General features: G+C 40.6%; 2 protein-coding genes across 4 annotated transcripts; both read left to right on the forward strand.

Moving 5' to 3' along the window:
* The first annotated feature begins 935 nt into the window (after positions 1 to 935).
* On the forward strand, positions 936 to 18,110 carry b3gnt2a (UDP-GlcNAc:betaGal beta-1,3-N-acetylglucosaminyltransferase 2a). Of its 2 annotated transcripts, none has more exons than XM_039685766.2 (2): positions 936 to 1,690; positions 14,794 to 18,110. In XM_039685766.2, the coding sequence occupies exon 2, from the start codon at positions 14,814 to 14,816 to the stop codon at positions 16,056 to 16,058; it is 1,245 nt and encodes a 414-aa protein (XP_039541700.2). In that variant the 5' UTR covers positions 936 to 1,690; positions 14,794 to 14,813; the 3' UTR covers positions 16,059 to 18,110. The 2 variants fall into 2 exon arrangements, with proteins under 2 accessions (XP_039541700.2, XP_088988087.1); XM_089131961.1 differs by lacking the exon at positions 936 to 1,690 and adding an exon at positions 10,210 to 12,085.
* On the forward strand, positions 2,738 to 10,200 carry LOC148978472 (uncharacterized). Of its 2 annotated transcripts, none has more exons than XR_016168794.1 (2): positions 2,738 to 9,610; positions 10,054 to 10,200. XR_016168794.1 is itself a non-coding variant. In XM_089131960.1 (2 exons), the coding sequence occupies exon 2, from the start codon at positions 3,531 to 3,533 to the stop codon at positions 9,411 to 9,413; it is 5,883 nt and encodes a 1,960-aa protein (XP_088988086.1). In that variant the 5' UTR covers positions 2,738 to 2,899; positions 3,343 to 3,530; the 3' UTR covers positions 9,414 to 10,047. The 2 variants fall into 2 exon arrangements, 1 of the variants encoding a protein (XP_088988086.1); XM_089131960.1 differs by lacking the exon at positions 10,054 to 10,200 and having other exon boundaries at positions 2,738 to 2,899; positions 3,343 to 10,047.
* Positions 18,111 to 18,175: the final 65 nt, after the last annotated feature.

Raw genomic sequence — 18,175 nt, forward strand, 5'->3', positions numbered from 1 at the left:
CATTCGAATACCGAGTCATTTGTTCATTTTACAAGCCTGATACTGACAGAACCAACTGTTAATGCTGCCATTCTGGGTTTATTGTGCACATACAATACAATACTGTTCTGGACTAACAAATATCAGGAGAATAATTGATTTGAACAAACAAAAAAACATTTGGTCTTTCTTACATGAAATGATTCTCATTACTAAAATAAAAATAGCAAAGAATCTTAGTTGTTTTTGTAGTGAATTGAGTACCTATATAAAATTTTAGGGCTGTCAAACGATTAATCGTATCCAAAATAAAAGTTTGTGTTTACATAATATATATATATATATATATATATATCCCTGTGTATAATTATTTTCTCTATATATAAAATACACACACATAAATATTACTTATATATAAAATATTTATATTTATATATAATATAAATTATATATAAATCTATATACAGTATATACATGAAAATATTTCTTAAATATATACAAGCATGTGTGTGTATTTATATATATATATATAAAATAATTATACACAGTACACCCACATATATTATGTAAACACAAACTTTTATTTTGGATGCGATTGATTAATCGTTTGACAGCCCTATAAAATTTGCTGTCTAATATTAAAAACAGGAGAGGGTGACTTTAATACATTATGCTTAATTTGATTTTACTTTTACTTATTAAAGGGATACATATAATGTGAAATATATAAATAAATAAAATGACATAATAACTGCAATGTTGTTTGGCTGCATTCATATTCCACTGCTTTTAGGTAACAGCCAATTAAGGAATTCTTTATACAAAACAAATTAAGTGAATCATAAAAAACTATAAAATGTTTTCCTTCCACGTAATTCAAAATATATTACAAAAGTGTTTAAATGTTTAATTAAATGTCATTCCTTCATTATTGGCCATTTTTTTTTGCATGTAAAACCATGGTTAAACTTAGAAACGAAAGTTGATCTACCTTAAAAACATAAGTAAGCTCAACTTGAAAATAACCTTTGTTTCAACTCACACATAGTCAAGACAATTAAGTTTAATTTTTGAAAACTTGAGTTCAAAATACCCAGCTGGTCACGATAATTGGAGTTAACGCGGTATGAAATAAGTTCAAATAGGCCGAATTGAATGGGGTGTACACAGTATGCGTAATGTGCTTTCAAGGTGAAGAATATGGGTTTGTTAGTAACCCTGAGGCAAGTTTTAGGCAGTAATCGGAGGAATACAAACAAGCACACACAAACACACACACAGAGAGAGACATTCGTTGAGGACATCTTGTACAGTGGTAAATAAGCAGGTGATGATATGCTCAAACTTAACCCCACCCCAAACCTCTTGATATCAGTACATGTAAAGCTAAACATAAATAGTAACGGGCGTTTTCGCCGTGTTTAACTGTGTTCGTGAGATTATACCAAATTTTGCATTGGCATAGCTCAACCTGTGCACGTGCGTGGCCGTGCCCGTGCGCGCGGCCGTGGTCTGAGGAGACTCTGACCTGCTCGAGGACACGCGGTACCGCTCTCTGGCACGGCTAGCATGGGAGACGAACTGTTAACCGGACTTTCAAGTTTACTGAAGAAACAAACAACTTAGGTTCCGATCGGTGGATTAAGAGCAAAGGACAGAGGAAAATGTCCCTTCATTGAAGAAACATCAGTTGTGAGTCGCTGTTCTACAGGTGAGAAGAGTCGCAACTGCACGCACCTACATCATGTACAGGTAAATCAGACTAGATTAGAGTTGCGAGTTAGAACAAATAGTAGACTAGCCTACTACACATGAATGTTTTAATTTAGGTCTGTTACTCACTTTCACCACCCTGATATTTATTAGGAGAAATAAACGTTTGATCGTATTATTAATTTCAACAGGTAATTTAGATTGATGACAGACCATCTATCTATCTATCTATCTATCTATCTATCTATCTATCTATCTATCTATCTATCTATCTATCTATCTATCTATCTACTGTCTGTCTGTCTGTCTGTCTGTGTGTCTGTCAAATCCTTAAAAGGATAGTTAGTTTGCCCCAAAAATGAAACTTTAATCATTATTTTCTAGCATCTTGTCTTTCTTGTGTTTTTTGTGTGTTTATTTTGTGGAAAACAAAAGTACAATTAAATACGTTTTACATAGATCCTTTGACATACTATGACCACTAAATGTTTATAATACAATGCTATATCAGATTAGTAAAAAAAACAACAACAATTGTATACAAATAACATTACAATGTCCAGAAATCAACTTAACATTGAGAACTCATGTTTAATGTTAGTTTCATTCTTACATCTATAAATTAACGTCATCTGGATAGCCTATGTTTTGCATTTTGTCTACGCCTATGAAAACATTATAATCTGATGACCCGTACGTGAAAAAAATATGCAGCTAGTTGGACCAATCATATTTTTTATTGATGTCCACCATATTTGTAATTTTTGGTAAAAATTTCAGTCTGTTTCTCACATAAAGCTTTGCATGAATAAAGTGGATACATTATGGACCACATTCATGGTGCTTTTTCCTTGTTTCTTTCATAAATTATAGGCCTATCTGTTGAATATAAAAAATGTGTGTTGGGAAAAAAATCCATATGTATCTAAAAGGGTGAAAATATACAGATTTTTCATTTTTAGTTGAACTATTGCTTGAGTACTCCGAGATCTAATGAACACACACAACTCATTGCTGTTTACAGTAGATTGAAGCATTAGTGTACAAACTGGTTTGCGTGTGTTGCCCCTTTAAGACGTTGCCCCTTTAAGACATTGCCGCTTTAAGACTCGTTGCCCGTTTAATTGATGACGCAAAGTGTTCCTGTGAGGAAGAAATGCGAGCTGATCCAAGTTGGAGTGTTATATGTGTGCGTGCATCCTATAAAGTGAGTTAATTCTTGTCATTATACACTTAGGAGAAAGTTCATATTGTAATCTTGTGTATAAGTGTTGTTTGTTGAAGCTATTGAAACTAAATTCGAGTGTTCTATGGTGCCTCTCTAACGATCGTTACATGCATGATCATATTCATATCTGCCGTCGAATTATGCGATCGTTGATCATCATACTGCTGTCATATTTTATGTTGAAATAGATTGTTTTCTTTATTTAATATGTTGGTAGTAAATTGCAAGTATAGGGTTGAGTTGATGGCCATTATAGTTAAATGGCCTATTCTGATGCTAATATTGCTAATCGTGGCACTATTGTATTTAACTCTTATTGCAAGTTATATTCCGCACAGATTGTATCATTGTTTATTGTATTGGATTGTTAGATAATTGGATCTGAAGTCTGTATTTACTTATTGTTATTTCTCTTTGTACAGACCACACACAAACATACTCCAGTAAAGATATGGAAAGAAATAACAGTGGTTGACTGAGTTCCTGGGTTCTGATAGGCCCATCCAGGGCGAGTGTTGCTTATCCTTCAGTCCTTAAGAGATAAAGTCAAATTACCAATTCCAAAGCCAACAAATGGTCCTTCGAGCCGGAGACACTTCCCTGGATTGAGATGTCAGCCAGTTCTACACCAGTAAACCCATCGGTTCGTCCAAAGCGCCGTCCAGCCTATTTACAAGATTATGAGGTGGATTTCCCACGTTTTCATAGATCAGCTTTACCAGTGAGTATTAGAGAAGCAGCAGTGGAGTCGTCTGATGATGATGATTACTCTCCATCACGTATTAGAGTATCTACAGCGAAACCTCAAAGAGCACAGTTTACCGGCTTTTCTGGCCCTCCGAGGCTGACTGAGCATCATGACCTCCCGAACCCTCTACAGCAGCGAATTTCTACCTCTTCTCGCCAGTCATTACCACAATATCTGAATCGACAGCTACAGTTTGAATCCAATGCAGAGTCCCTTCCACATGGTGATGGATACCAGAGTGATCAGTCAACTGCTAGCTCTATAAAGTTGCAAAGGATCTCAGAGGAGAATGCTAGACTCCATGAAACACAGCAGGCCATTAAAGCTGACCTTGAACGATTTGAGACGGCCAAAGATGAGTTGATTGAGCTTTTAAACAGAGCTTGTAGTCTCCAAAGGCCCTTATCTACTCCTAAGACCCAGTCTAATCGTCCATCAGTTAAATTTCACCATGCCGAGCATTTGAGTGATGAAGACTGGCCAGAGCCTCCTCCACCAATCACGTATGAAGAGCCCGAAGCTATGAATAAGCACAACAAGCAAAGGCTTTACAGCAGTACAAGGGCAATACCAACTTTCAGTTCCCGACTCACTTCAATGGAGAAGTCTATGGATTTTCACCATCCAAGTCAGTATGATGAGCATCTGAGGTATGGTCAATACCCTCCCCAAACGACAAGTCCTCAGTATGTTTATGACCACCCATGGGAATCATTCACACGTCCAAATTCTGAACATCACCGAATGGCATCCTATAATATGGCACCTTCCATGGCATCTATGGAGCTGACTGAGAAATATTACAAAGGACCATGCCCCACCATTCCATTCTTCCGCAACAAAGATCCAAGTGAGTTTGCTCGATTAAAAATGGCCTTAGACAACCTCTTGCCACCTGACAGTACTGAAATGTTCAAATATCAAGTCCTGGTTGACCATCTGAAATTGGACGATGCATGTCTAATAGCAGACTCCTTCTTGCACTCCCCTACACCTTACAGAGACACCATGATGGCCCTCAATGAACGGTTTGGTCAGCCCCACCAGGTAGCATTAAAAAGGATTGCTACTATTCTTGATTCTCCTGATATAAGCCGCAATGACCCCTCAGCCTTTGAAAAGTTCTCCCTTCAAGTGCAGTCTTTAGTTGGTCTTCTAAAGACATTGGGCCAGGCGGGTAGCATTGAGTTGCAGTGTGGGTCGCATGTTGCACGCCTCCTCAGTAAGCTGCCACCTGAAAGACGGGCTGATTTTCGCCGCCACATGTTACACCGGCCTGGGGTGACATACTCATTGATGGATCTGGCCGACTGGCTAAAATATGAATCTTGGTGCCAAAGCTATGATGATCAGTCAGCAAGAGGAGAAAGCCGACCCAAACGAGAGTCTCGGGTAGCTCCATGGTCACGCCGAACCACTGCCACTGTTCTGACTGGGTCTGGGAACAGTGCTGAGGTAGCAAATGCTACATATTCTTCTGATAAGGCTGATGAGAAAGCTAAGAGTAGGCCCTCAGTATATTGCTCTTACTGTCAGAGCTCTGATCATGCATTCAGTCAATGCCCCAAAATTCCAAACCTCACCAGAGATCAGCTCTCAGAGTGGATACGTGCCAATAGGAGATGCTGGCGTTGTGGCCTTGCTCATCAGGCTATCCACTGTGGTCTAAAGAAACCATGTCCGCTTTGTCAGAGAAAGCATCTGCGAATCCTCCATGTGGTAAACGAGAGGCCTGTCATAAAGGTATCCAAAACAGAGGCTTGCCTAGTCAGCTCAGCGACACAAATGTTGTACCTGAACAAACCAGTCAGCAGTAATAAGGTTTTACTCAAAATTGTCAGAGTGTTCTTACACCATGGCAACTGCACACTGGACACATTCGCAATCCTTGATGATGGTTCTGAGCGTACGATGCTCCTGCCAGAGGCAGCACAGAAGCTTGGCTTAAGAGGGACACAAGAAAGCTTAGCTCTGAGAACCATCCGTCATGATGTGCAAACCCTTGATGGAGCTTCAGTCTCATTCTCCATTTCTCCATACTCCAATCCGAAGAAGCGATATCTCATATCCAGAGCCTTTACTGCCCCACAGCTTGACCTCGTTGATCATTCTTACCCCATTCCAAAGCTGCAGAAGCAATACAAACACTTGGTTGGACTACCACTGCAGTGTTTTGAAAGGGCGAAACCTCTTGTCCTTGTTGGTGCAGATCAAACACACATAATCTCACCAATTGAGCCAGTAAGACTTGGTCCACCTGGGGGTCCAGCTGCAATAAGAACCAAATTAGGATGGACACTCCAGGGCCCTACCAGCCTGTTGGAGCAGAGACTTGAGCCAAAACAGTGTCTCCACATATCCATTCCTCTCAGCACTACAGAACTGTTCAAGAATGTTGAAAAGCTGTGGCAAGTTGATGTTTTGCCATTTCAGAAGGAAAGAGAGTACACAAGATCCAAGCAGGACCAAAGGGCCATTGAGTTACTGGAAAGCAAGACAGTTCGTGTAGAGGTGGATGGAATACGTCGCTATGCAACACCCTTGTTGCGTAAATGTGACATGCCATATCTTCATGCTACTATGGAAGCTGTCATGCCACGTCTACGAAGTACTGAGAGGAAACTTGCCAAAAACCCGCCACAAGCTGAAGCTTATTCCTTAGAGATCCAGAAATTGGTTCAGTCCGGAGCCATCAGAAAGCTCCTTCCAGAAGAAATGGGAAGTGATGGTGAATCCTGGTTCATCCCACACCATATGGTGTGCCACAATGGGAAAAATCGTGTGGTGTTTGATTGCTCCTTTCAGTTCAGTGGTCTCAGTTTAAATGATTCACTCCTCGCTGGCCCCACCTTGGGTTCATCACTTCTGGGGGTCTTGCTCAGATTCCGTGAACATGCAGTGGCCATCAGTGCAGACATCCGGGGCATGTTTCATCAGGTCCGCCTTCTTCCAGAAGATAGACCACTTCTTCGGTTTGTCTGGCGTGACTCAAAGGAAAAAGGTCCACCTGATGTCTTTGAATGGCAGGTTCTGCCATTTGGCACAACATGCAGCCCCTGTTGTGCTACGTTCGCTTTACAACAGCAAGTGAGAGAACATAGCCAACCTAACGAAGATGTGAGGTTCTCAATCGAACGGTGCTTTTACGTTGACAATTGCTTGCAGAGTTTGTCATCACCAGAGGAGGCTAAGCAATTAGTTGACAAGTTGAGGGATCTGTTAGCTGAAGGAGGCTTCGAGTTGAGACAATGGGCCAGCAATGTGCCATCTGTCATTCACCATCTTCCACGTGAAGCCAGATCGGATGGTCTGGAACTCTGGCTAGCTCATGAAAGGACAGATGTCCAGGAGTCCACGTTGGGTCTTAGCTGGAATTGCCCTGTAGATGTACTGACTTACCGTCACCGGCCCATAAACCATGGCGCTCCCACAATGAGGATTATTTATAAAGTTTTAGCAAGTCAGTACGACCCCTTGGGATATATCCTTCCATTTACTACCAGGGCTAAAGTTCTGGTCCAACAACTTTGGAGCAAGCAGCACAGCTGGGATGACACCCAACTTCCCCAGACTTTAGTCCAGAGCTGGAACGAATGGGAAGGTGAACTTCAGTTTCTTCACAAGATCAGTTTCCCAAGGGCATATGTACCAACTTCAGTAGATCAGACCAGATCTGTTACAGACCTTCATGTGTTTAGTGATGCCTCAGAGAGTTCATATGGAGCAGTCACTTACCTGCGCACCGAAGATCAGCTTGGTAAGATCCATTTGTCATTCATACTGGCACGTTCTAGGGTAGCGCCAAAAAGAGTCCTGTCAATGCCTCGTTTGGAGCTCTGTGCTGCTGTAATCGGTGCTCAGTTGGCAAACCTGTTGGAGAAAGAGTTAACTTTGCCACTTCGCCACACAGTCCTTTGGACAGACTCCACCACTGTGCTGTCCTGGATTCAATCAGAGTCCTGCCATTTTAAAGTCTTCGTTGGGACAAGAGTGGCAGAAATCCACGAGCTCACCAACTTCACTGCCTGGCGATATGTGAATTCAAGTCAGAATCCTGCAGATGACCTCACAAGGGGAAAGACTCTGAAAGAACTTGCCAAGCCTAACAGATGGAGCCAAGGGCCCCCATTCCTGCTCCTTCCACCTGAAAGCTGGCCCACAAACCCTACAGAGCGCCCTGAGATTGACAAATCTGAGCTTAAGAAATCTGCATTCTGTGGAGTCGTAGCTGTAGAGGAACCAACTGGAAATAAGTACAGGACATGGGCAGAATTAGTAAAGGCTACTGCACAGGAGCTACATGGGGCGGCTGGACAGTCAGGAGAACCTACAGCAAGCATGTATCAAGCAGCAGAGACATGCATCCTCCAGAAGGTGCAAAATGAGAGTTTTCCGGAGGAATTACAACGACTGAAAGCAGGCAAGGCTCTTCAACATAATAGCCGCTTACTCACCCTAGCTGCAGAGTATGACCCGTCTACCAATCTAATACGGGTTGGTGGTAGGCTAAGACGTGCTGAAACATTAGATCCTGCCCTTAAACATCCCATTGTCTTAGAATCTAGACATCCAGCTGTGAAGTTACTCCTCCAGGATTATGATGAAAGACTCTGTCATCCAGGCCCTGATCGGGTATTTGCAGAACTAAGACGACAATTCTGGGTCCTAAGAGGAAGAGCAGCTATCCGCAGCTTACAACATGCCTGTATAAAATGCCAACGTCTGAGAGCCAAGCCTACAATTCCCAAAATGGCAGACCTTCCTTTAGCACGCTTGCGTCTCCACAAGCCAGCCTTTCATTCAACTGGGATGGATTGCTTTGGTCCCTTTCTTGTAAAGATTGGTCGACGAGTAGAAAAGAGGTGGGGAATCCTCTACAAATGTCTTACCACCCGGGCTGTACACATAGACCTTCTGTACAGTTTGGACACTGATTCCTTTCTGATGTCACTTCGGAGGTTTATTGCACGTAGAGGCTCCCCAGTAGAATTACTGTCAGACCAAGGAACAAATTTCCGAGGTGGGGAAAGGGAACTCTGGGAAGCATTTCAGAGTATGTCACCTGAGCTTCAGCAAAGACTTGCACCATTGAAGATTGCATTCCATTTCAATCCTCCTGCAGCACCACACTTTGGGGGAGTTTGGGAGAGGGAGATAAAATCCATTAAATTGGCACTATCTGCGACCATTGGAGCACAAACTGTCTCAGAAGAAGTACTCAGGACTGTGTTAGTTGAAGTGGAGAACATCCTTAATTCAAAACCCCTTGGGTATGTATCTTCTAATGTGGCTGATCCTGATCCGGTAACGCCCAACCTTCTTCTCATGGGGCGGCTAGATAACTCCCTGCCTGCGGTCATATACCCTAAAGAAGAAGGCTTAAGTCGTCGTCGGTGGAGGCACTCCCAGGTGCTTGCTGACCACTTCTGGTCCTCCTTTATCCGCCATTACCTTCCGAACCTGCAGGTCAGACAGAAATGGCACCGCACCTACCCTAATATAACCACGGGCACGATAGTCATGATAGTGGATCCTCAACAGTCCAGAGCACATTGGCCTATTGGAAGAGTTGTTCAAGTGCACCCCAGCCAAGACTCGCAAGTGAGATCAGTGGACGTACAAGTTCAAGGGAAGGTTTATACTAGACCCGTGGCTCGACTGGTGGCATTACCCCCCATCCCAGAAGATATGGAAGAGCCCGACACACCCCCTGCAGCATTGGTAACTAACACGCAACCATCTTGAATGTCAAATTGAACACAATTTGGGGGCGGCTGTACAAACTGGTTTGCGTGTGTTGCCCCTTTAAGACGTTGCCCCTTTAAGACATTGCCGCTTTAAGACTCGTTGCCCGTTTAATTGATGACGCAAAGTGTTCCTGTGAGGAAGAAATGCGAGCTGATCCAAGTTGGAGTGTTATATGTGTGCGTGCATCCTATAAAGTGAGTTAATTCTTGTCATTATACACTTAGGAGAAAGTTCATATTGTAATCTTGTGTATAAGTGTTGTTTGTTGAAGCTATTGAAACTAAATTCGAGTGTTCTATGGTGCCTCTCTAACGATCGTTACATGCATGATCATATTCATATCTGCCGTCGAATTATGCGATCGTTGATCATCATACTGCTGTCATATTTTATGTTGAAATAGATTGTTTTCTTTATTTAATATGTTGGTAGTAAATTGCAAGTATAGGGTTGAGTTGATGGCCATTATAGTTAAATGGCCTATTCTGATGCTAATATTGCTAATCGTGGCACTATTGTATTTAACTCTTATTGCAAGTTATATTCCGCACAGATTGTATCATTGTTTATTGTATTGGATTGTTAGATAATTGGATCTGAAGTCTGTATTTACTTATTGTTATTTCTCTTTGTACAGACCACACACAAACATACTCCAGTAAAGATATGGAAAGAAATAACAGTGGTTGACTGAGTTCCTGGGTTCTGATAGGCCCATCCAGGGCGAGTGTTGCTTATCCTTCAGTCCTTAAGAGATAAAGTCAAATTACCAATTCCAAAGCCAACAATTAGTCTCTCCCTCCAGGAAGTTGACTACACCTTTAAAATCACAGTTTTCCGAAAGAGACAAATATATCTTTAGGAAAACAACATCTTCTCCTTTTTAGCCTCTACGCAGCAATGTTTTTCTTTTCATGTGCCAAGTTGTTAACTCAGAATTCGGTCACGCATGATTGACCGATACCAAATCACCACGATGGACAAAATCAAGTCCCGCTCTATATTTTTTCTTTGTTTCATTTGTTTGTTTCACTCACAATAGAGAAGAAGACTATCTCAGCTTCAGGTGCATGCCAACTTTAAGAGCATACAGCTTTCAGAAGTAGCCTATATCACAAATTACTTAAGAGGGATGGTATAATGCCCTATTCGCAAGATGTAAAATAAGTCTCTGATGACCCCAGAGTGTGTATGTGAAGTTTTAGCTTTTTAAGGTTGAGCAAAAACACACCGTTTTTTGTGTGTGTCCTTTTAAATGCAAATGAGCTGCTGCTCCAGGCACAGGGGGCGGAGCTTCAACACCTTGTGTCCATTCACTGATAATTTCAGTCAGACAAAGATCGAGAGACTCAAGAAGAAGTGACAACTTGTAGAATTCTAAAGGTTGATGAATTTATGTAGCTTATGGAGATATTTTCTAGTCATTGATTAGCATATTCAGTCATGATAATCTATATATTTGTTCCCGGGGGCGGGGTTTATGTACATTTTAGGGTTCGCGATGACACTAACCCGGTAGGAAGCTTGTGTAGTCCTTAACAGCCGTTTGTTGTAGTCCTTAAAGCAATTTCTTTAAAAGCAAATATCTCCGTTTGCTTTAAACTTTGAGCGTTGTAATTTTGCAATGTTGTTTATGCACAAACGGCAACATTACACACTAACTAAAGTTAAAAAAAAGTGAAATCATAATCAAACCACCCAGTTTGTTTAAAAAACAGTATTTTAAGAGATTAATATGCGTGTACTGTAATGGTGTGTGACACTTTAGTATGAAAAATATCCTAAAAATATTTTAGTTCTGATGTAAAATGTATTATTTTTCTCTCTTGCATTGTGATTTCCATTGCCAATCTAGCAGTTGCTCAGTCACTTGTGTGTTAGTCACTCTTAAATGCTGCACGAAACAAGCATGTGGCCTGTAAAGAAGAGGGCTGAGCCGACAGAGAGGGACTGGATTGGACTCTGCTAATAATGAGGAACCAAAAGAGTGATGGCATTGAGTCTCAGTGACGTGTGGAAAGATTTCCTTGTTGGAGTGTAGTAGGTAACGTCATGCTTGGGAAAATATTATATTACACTCATGAAATGGACCTGTTTGTTGCCCTGCAATAACTATTTTCGACACATCACGTGACGCCATCTGATTGCTTGTCAAATTTTCAGAGGCTGAATATCATTGGGCTCATATCATAATATAGACTTTTGGCCTCTATTTTGCTTTGCAACTCCATAAACCATCCCTAAACTATGGATCGATTGCTTAACGTGCCAGTCAGACGGTCTCTTCCGGTGATAGTGAGACAAAATAAACTGAATACCAGAGCTGTTTAGTCAAAGCTACACGAGAGTCTGACGCTGCACATCTGTAATTGGTGTCATGAGGAACACATGATGTGTTTGAGGAATGAGAGAAGGAAGCTTGTCACATTCAGGGTGATTCAGGAAAGAAAGACGGATATTAGGAAGAAAACAGGTTGAAAAGGGAATGTTTGGATGCTGTGGAGACTGTGATCGAGAGAGACCTTGGTTTCGGTATGAAACATTGGCTGATATGCAGCAGGTTCATCCCTTACTGTTCAGGTACAGTCGCAGGAGGAGAAACCGTGGACGCTTCCCACCGGATTCACTCATGGATGTCACCCTAGACTTACCCTGCAGATGCCCTCGCTGTGAGTCACGGACCAATCGTTACTTTAACGCTTTACTGACATCTATGCTATAGCGGACGCTTTCTTAAGGGAGTAGTTCATCCAGAAATTAAAATTCTGTCCTGTTTTTACTCATCTTTATGTAATTCAAACTTGCTGTTGTTTTTACTGTTTTTGTGGTACACAGAAGAATAGTTTTTATTCTGAGCCTTCTGAAATCCTTCAGCTTTGTGTGTCGAAAGGTTTTTCATGCACAATTCTATGCTATTGTTTTTAGGGATGCACGATATATCGGTATATGTTCATTTTTAATGTTATCATAATTTGCCTGATAATAAAATTTGGCTGATATATTAAAAGCAGAGAGATAATGGATTATTTCCTTCAGCTGAGACGCTTCAGATTCGCACTGTTCGCAATGGTGGTTTTGAATTGCTTGAAATATGATTAGAATCACTTCAAAAAAGGAAAATAGAGTTGTGCCGTCATATAGTGAGATCATGAAATCATAATGAGAGCTTTATTTGTGTGGCTGTTAAATGGTGAGACTTTTGTTTTTGTAATCAGGCTGTCAAAAATCATATAAAAACTTGGATTCAGATTTATCGGCCAATATATCGGTTATCGGCTTTCAAATATGACACATTATCGGTTATCGGTTATCGGTATCGGCCAAAATGTTCATTTCCTTGCATCCCTAATTATTTAGTTTTATTGTAGATTTTAGCGTATGTATTTGCTCTTAAAAAAAGTTCTTAATTAGCATTGATGGTTCCATCAAGAACCTTTAACATCCATGAAACCTTCCGATTTCAGGAACCCAAAATGGCACGTATGTAGAAAAGAGCTGTAATGATAATGGGTGAGTGAACAATGACAAGTTTAATTTATGGATGAACCATTCCAGCTCTTTTTACTTGTCAAACAAAATGTATACAGAAAAGGTTGCTCTTTGCACCTTCCTTTTGAAAAATGTGGTTAGTGTGTGTTTTTGCATTAACTTGTGAGATATAATAATGTGCTGCACTAACACTATAAACCTTAAGTACTCAATTCTGTTTATCTACTTATATCAATTTGTTGTGTACAGTTGTTCAGATGACGTTAAAATGTGGCCCACAACATGATCGGACATTCATTTTTCAGACATTTATGATGTTTTTATCTAAATATGTTAAATAGTAAGCTAAAAAAGTAATTTAAATGAAAAAAGAAAGAAAGAAAAGAAAATAAGAGCAATTTGTGTCATGGAGAAAGTCATTTTATTAGGGTGACATTGTTTTTTTTTTATTTAAAATAACATTCAACAATGTAATGAAATGAAGGGTACATAATAAAAACAGGAACCTGCATTAAGAAAATAAAGGTCACCAAGAACGATAATTATAAAGATGAGTGACTCTAGAATAAAGGTTCAGTGCTGTTCTATATAGAAGCCTAGGATTCTTGACTTAATTTTAAAGAACTCTTTTTGCCAAAAAGGTTCTGTATAATGACAAATGTCTTCATTTTTACACTAACAAATATTTATAGTATTCATTTAGAAGACGCTTTTATCCAAAAAGTATAAAGTATGTTTTTCAAATGTTTATTCATAAAATTTAATTAAAACTAAAAATGTAAGTTAAAACTAAATCCATAAAATGTATCCATGATGTAACCCCTAAAAGGTTGTATGTATATATATATATATATATATATAAATATATATATATATATATATATATATGAAGCACCTGATAGAACCCTTCGAGATTCTAACTTTGGCTATGTTTACACAGAAACGATTCTGAAGAGAAAACGCAAAAGTGGCGTTGCGTTATCACTTTTTATTCTGCGTTTAGATGAGCGTTTTGGGTGGGAAATCCGCGTGCATATGATGACGCAAAAGTGTGTGAAATTTAATGTAGTATGCACTCCAGGCGGCTAGGAATGCATACTACTACAACACCAAGTCCGCGCGCCTACGTACAACCTTCACTGTCAAGCAGACTTTTGCGTTTTTACCCTTTACACGGGAATGTGGCGGTGGAACGTTTTTAAGATTTCCACTCTGGAGGGTGGTTTCACTTTTTTGCGTTTTTAAGCCCCAAAAACGCCGTCGCCGTGTAAACGAAAGGCACATCCGATAAAATATTTTTACGTTTTTACCCGCGAGCGTTCTCGTGTAAACAGGGCCTTAGTCTTCTTAATTATTAGTGCACACTGCTGCTTTAAATGCTCGAGCTCTTTAAAGTCATGTGATTCTGATTGACTCTCAATGTTTTTATAGTTCATCAGCTGAAAAAAAAAATAGTTGAGGACTTCCCTATTGTCAGAATTAGAACGATTATTAAAACTTTATCATTATCGTCCTTGATGTATAAATGGATCAATTCTGATCTGGGCCACTTACATATGTGGAAATAAATTAGATTTATTACTAAGTGTCACAGATCAAAATTGATATTTCAATTTTTTTAACGTTACGGCATGTGAAAAAAAACCCGACAAAGTTTGCTAGGACAAAAAAAAACATGCTAATCTCACGCTAAAAAAAATAAAATAAAAAAAAATACATTCTGTTTGGGATGAAGTCCATACTAACTGACTTTTTATCCAACTTCCTACATTTTCAAGGTCATTGACGATTGCCCATCCCACTTTCTCCACCATTTTCTGTAGACCATCCACACCTCTGTTTCCAGACTGTACCCCAATAGGTAATGAATCTACTTCTGTGTTTATAGGTGGCCAGGGCATCTTCAAAATGAATAGGACCAAGCTGCTCGGAGTGCTGATGTTAGCCAATTTCCTCATCTACATCATGGTGGAAATGTTCCTAAGCAACGGGAAGGTCATCTCCAAACGGGAGAAAATGATGCCCAAAGTGTTCTGGAAGATGGCAAAAGTCAGTAAGGCGTTCTGGAATCGGGAGCAGGAGCGTTTGGACGACATCTACTACCTGCCCCTTACGAATGGCAGCGAGCTTCCTCATGACTTTCGGGGAATCCCGCATTGGCTGAATCACTCAAGTCCGTGCCGGCCAAACGACAAAGTGCTGACACAGATTGAAGACTTCAGTTCCCTACCACAGCGATTCCAGGATTTCCTATTGTACATGGGATGTAGGACGTACCCGTTGATAACGGACGCGCCCAACGTGTGTTTGGAGCCGCCGTACCTTTTGTTTGCGATAAAGTCCATCGCGCCACATTTTGACCGCCGGCAGGCCATCCGGGAATCATGGGGTCGCGCTGGTGTCCTCGACGGCCAGCGCATCGCCACGGTCTTCCTACTTGGGAACACGACTGCGACGGACCACTTCCCGGACTTGTCGGATATGGTCAAGCACGAAGCGGCGTTGTACGGCGACGTTGTGCAATGGGATTACCGGGACTCGTTCTTCAACCTCACCTTGAAAGAAATCCTTTTTTTGGAGTGGTTTGAGGCACGTTGTGCTTCTGCTCAATTCATCTTCAAAGGCGACGATGACGTTTTCGTCAACACGCACCATATTCTGACCTACCTAGGCAACTTTTCGACGTCCAGCACAAATGATCTGTTTATTGGTGACGTGATCACTAGTGCCGGCCCACACCGGAGCAAAAACCTCAAGTATTATATCCCTGAAAGTGTGTTTCTGGGGGGTTACCCTCCGTACGCGGGTGGCGGAGGCTACCTGTATTCAGGAAATTTGGGACTGCGGTTAAGAAAGATCTCTCGTCTGGTCATGTTGTACCCGATTGACGACGTGTTCACGGGGATGTGTCTGCAGAGACTGGGATTGGTACCGGAGAAACACGTGGGCTTCAAGACTTTTGACATTGAGCAGAAGAACAGAGAGAATCCATGTGCTTACAAAAGTTTGATTCTGGTCCATCCCAGAAGCCCACAGGACATGATAAAGATCTGGTCTTGGATAAATGACCCGAAAGTGAACTGTACCTATGTACCTACACCGGACAAGAAAGTCAGTAAGCGACGCAGCAAAAGAGCTCATTATAATCAGTAATGCTGTCTACACCGAAGAGACAACGACAGTATAGACCCTTTTACAGTTGGTAAACATGGTGACGTTTTTTTGTGGGCGGAGCTTAGGTGGAGGCAGAAAGATCCATCTGGCCGCTTCACTAACGCTAGTTAGCAAGGGTTGTTAGCTTGTTTTTTTAACAATGACTGGAGAAAATCTGATATTATCTTAATGTGTAAGGTTACTCAGTGTCCAGGACCGCGATTGTTATTTACAAAAGTTATTTTTAACGGACAGAACCAGATTGGCCGACCCGTAGCCACCTACACACTCACTCAATTCATGGATGATCTGACAGGATTAACGTTACGTTACCTCGGTTGAATGGCCTGACTTCTACACCTACCTTATAGAGAAACCGATCGTAAAGAGAAACTGAGGGCATATAAATCTTTAGATGCCTATATGGTCCTGTACAAGACTTGTGTGTACGATCCGCAGTTCTGCCGAGCCAGCGCCGAGACCACGACAATGTAAAGAGTGACATTACGGTGCGATTTTAATGATGTGAATATTTTCTAGAAATAAAAGTTCCAGATACAGCATTTTCATTTTTCATCAATTCTTGCACCAAACAACACAACAAGATTACATTTAATAATAGTAACAATTATTTAAGCTCCTTATTATGTAGCCGAATCTGTGCTGTTTTGTATTGGCCGCCTCCAGTTTTCACTTTGTTTTGCCTCCAGCTAGCGCCGTGACGTAACTGTGACGTCGGCGCAAAAGGGGTCTATATAGATATCCCTTTCAATTGCTGGCGTACTCCACACATGATAACTCTTTTACTTTGACACGTTCAGTGTAGACAGTGTACGGTGCAAGAAATTGCATTCGCAACCCATCTAACTTTCGTAACGGCATGTATTCAAAGTAAAAAAAAACAAGTTGGGTGGGGTTTAAAAGTGAGAGGGACTCTCTCCACCTGAAAGGGACTTTGTTTGAGGGGTGAGGGAAAGTTATATTTAAAAGTTTCCCTGTGGTGAAAATCAAGCTTTTAATGTTGTTTATATGTCTTTGTGGTGATTTTAATATGCTTTAAGACAAACCATGTGTAAATTCATCAGTCGACAGCATTGCTGAGTGTTTTCTCCTTAAAACTGCAGTGAACCAAAGACAGGCTCAAAAACGTTGATGTCTCTGACATTACACACTACCTTGTAACCAATCAGATCAACGTGTGATCGTCAACCAGTGGATCTCTGAGCTGAGTGAGTGAGTGGAGGCGGGGCTCATTTGCATATTCATAGAACCGCATATCCTAAATGAAGCAAGGGTGTCGAGTTACATTCAAGCTATTGAAAAAATTCTTCATTATGTAATTTTGGTGATCAAAGATTAGTTTTAAGAGATTATTGACAACAGGGGGACTTTAAATAGTCCAAGTTTCATTGGAATAATGTGAACCGATGAATGGTTCACAATGAGACCAGGAAATGTATTGAATTGAATTGAATGTGCTGTATTTACACAGTTCCTGCCTTTATTTACGCACAATTACTAAAATATGATGCATTCTGAGAAATCAGAGTGTATTTTTTCACAACAAGAATGAGCTAAAGAGACTGATGCATTGGGTTTATGTTGTGTTGTTGCTTTTATTTATGCCTTTATTTGTGTTTGGGAGCTGTTTGACTTCTATCGCATTAAACCTCTATATTCTCAGGAAGCTGTTGTTTGTTCGATCGCCAATTACTCTTGTTAGTTGTGTAACACAATATTACATGTTTTTATTAATTTGTGTGCTGTTGTGAGTTGTGACCTTTGCACCATTGTTGTAGGGCAATGTCCAGCACACACAAAGAGCTGAACGAGACTGAAGTTCACAGTCAAATCTCATTAGGCTACTCCATCAACTCCATAGGGAGCTCTAAGGATGGGATTTCCGTGAAATATTTAGTGTGAAGTTCAGTACGTTGTTCAATATGAGTGTTAATCATGTTCACAGATTTTTAATCATCGATAAAATGATTATATGTGACCCTTTATATGTGAAATTATTTTTTGTTTATCCCAATAAAGTTCTGCTGTGTCCATATTTGTCATGTTTTTCAAATGAAAATAATTAAGCAGATATGGGCAATTATGGACCATCCAGG

Source organism: Pimephales promelas, chromosome 6 (assembly GCF_988280905.1).
Source record: "Pimephales promelas chromosome 6, fPimPro1.hap1.1, whole genome shotgun sequence".
Lineage (NCBI taxonomy): Eukaryota > Metazoa > Chordata > Actinopteri > Cypriniformes > Leuciscidae > Pimephales > Pimephales promelas.

Excerpts from the sequence above, each read along its gene's own strand:
- LOC148978472 (XM_089131960.1), top strand. The coding sequence starts at position 3,531 with ATGTCAGCCAGTTCTACACCAGTAAACCCATCGGTTCGTCCAAAGCGC.
- b3gnt2a (XM_089131961.1), top strand. The coding sequence starts at position 11,902 with ATGTTTGGATGCTGTGGAGACTGTGATCGAGAGAGACCTTGGTTTCGG. Across the intron at positions 12,086-14,793 it reads ACCCTGCAGATGCCCTCGCT|GTGGCCAGGGCATCTTCAAA; the intron begins GTGAGTCACGGA and ends CTGTGTTTATAG.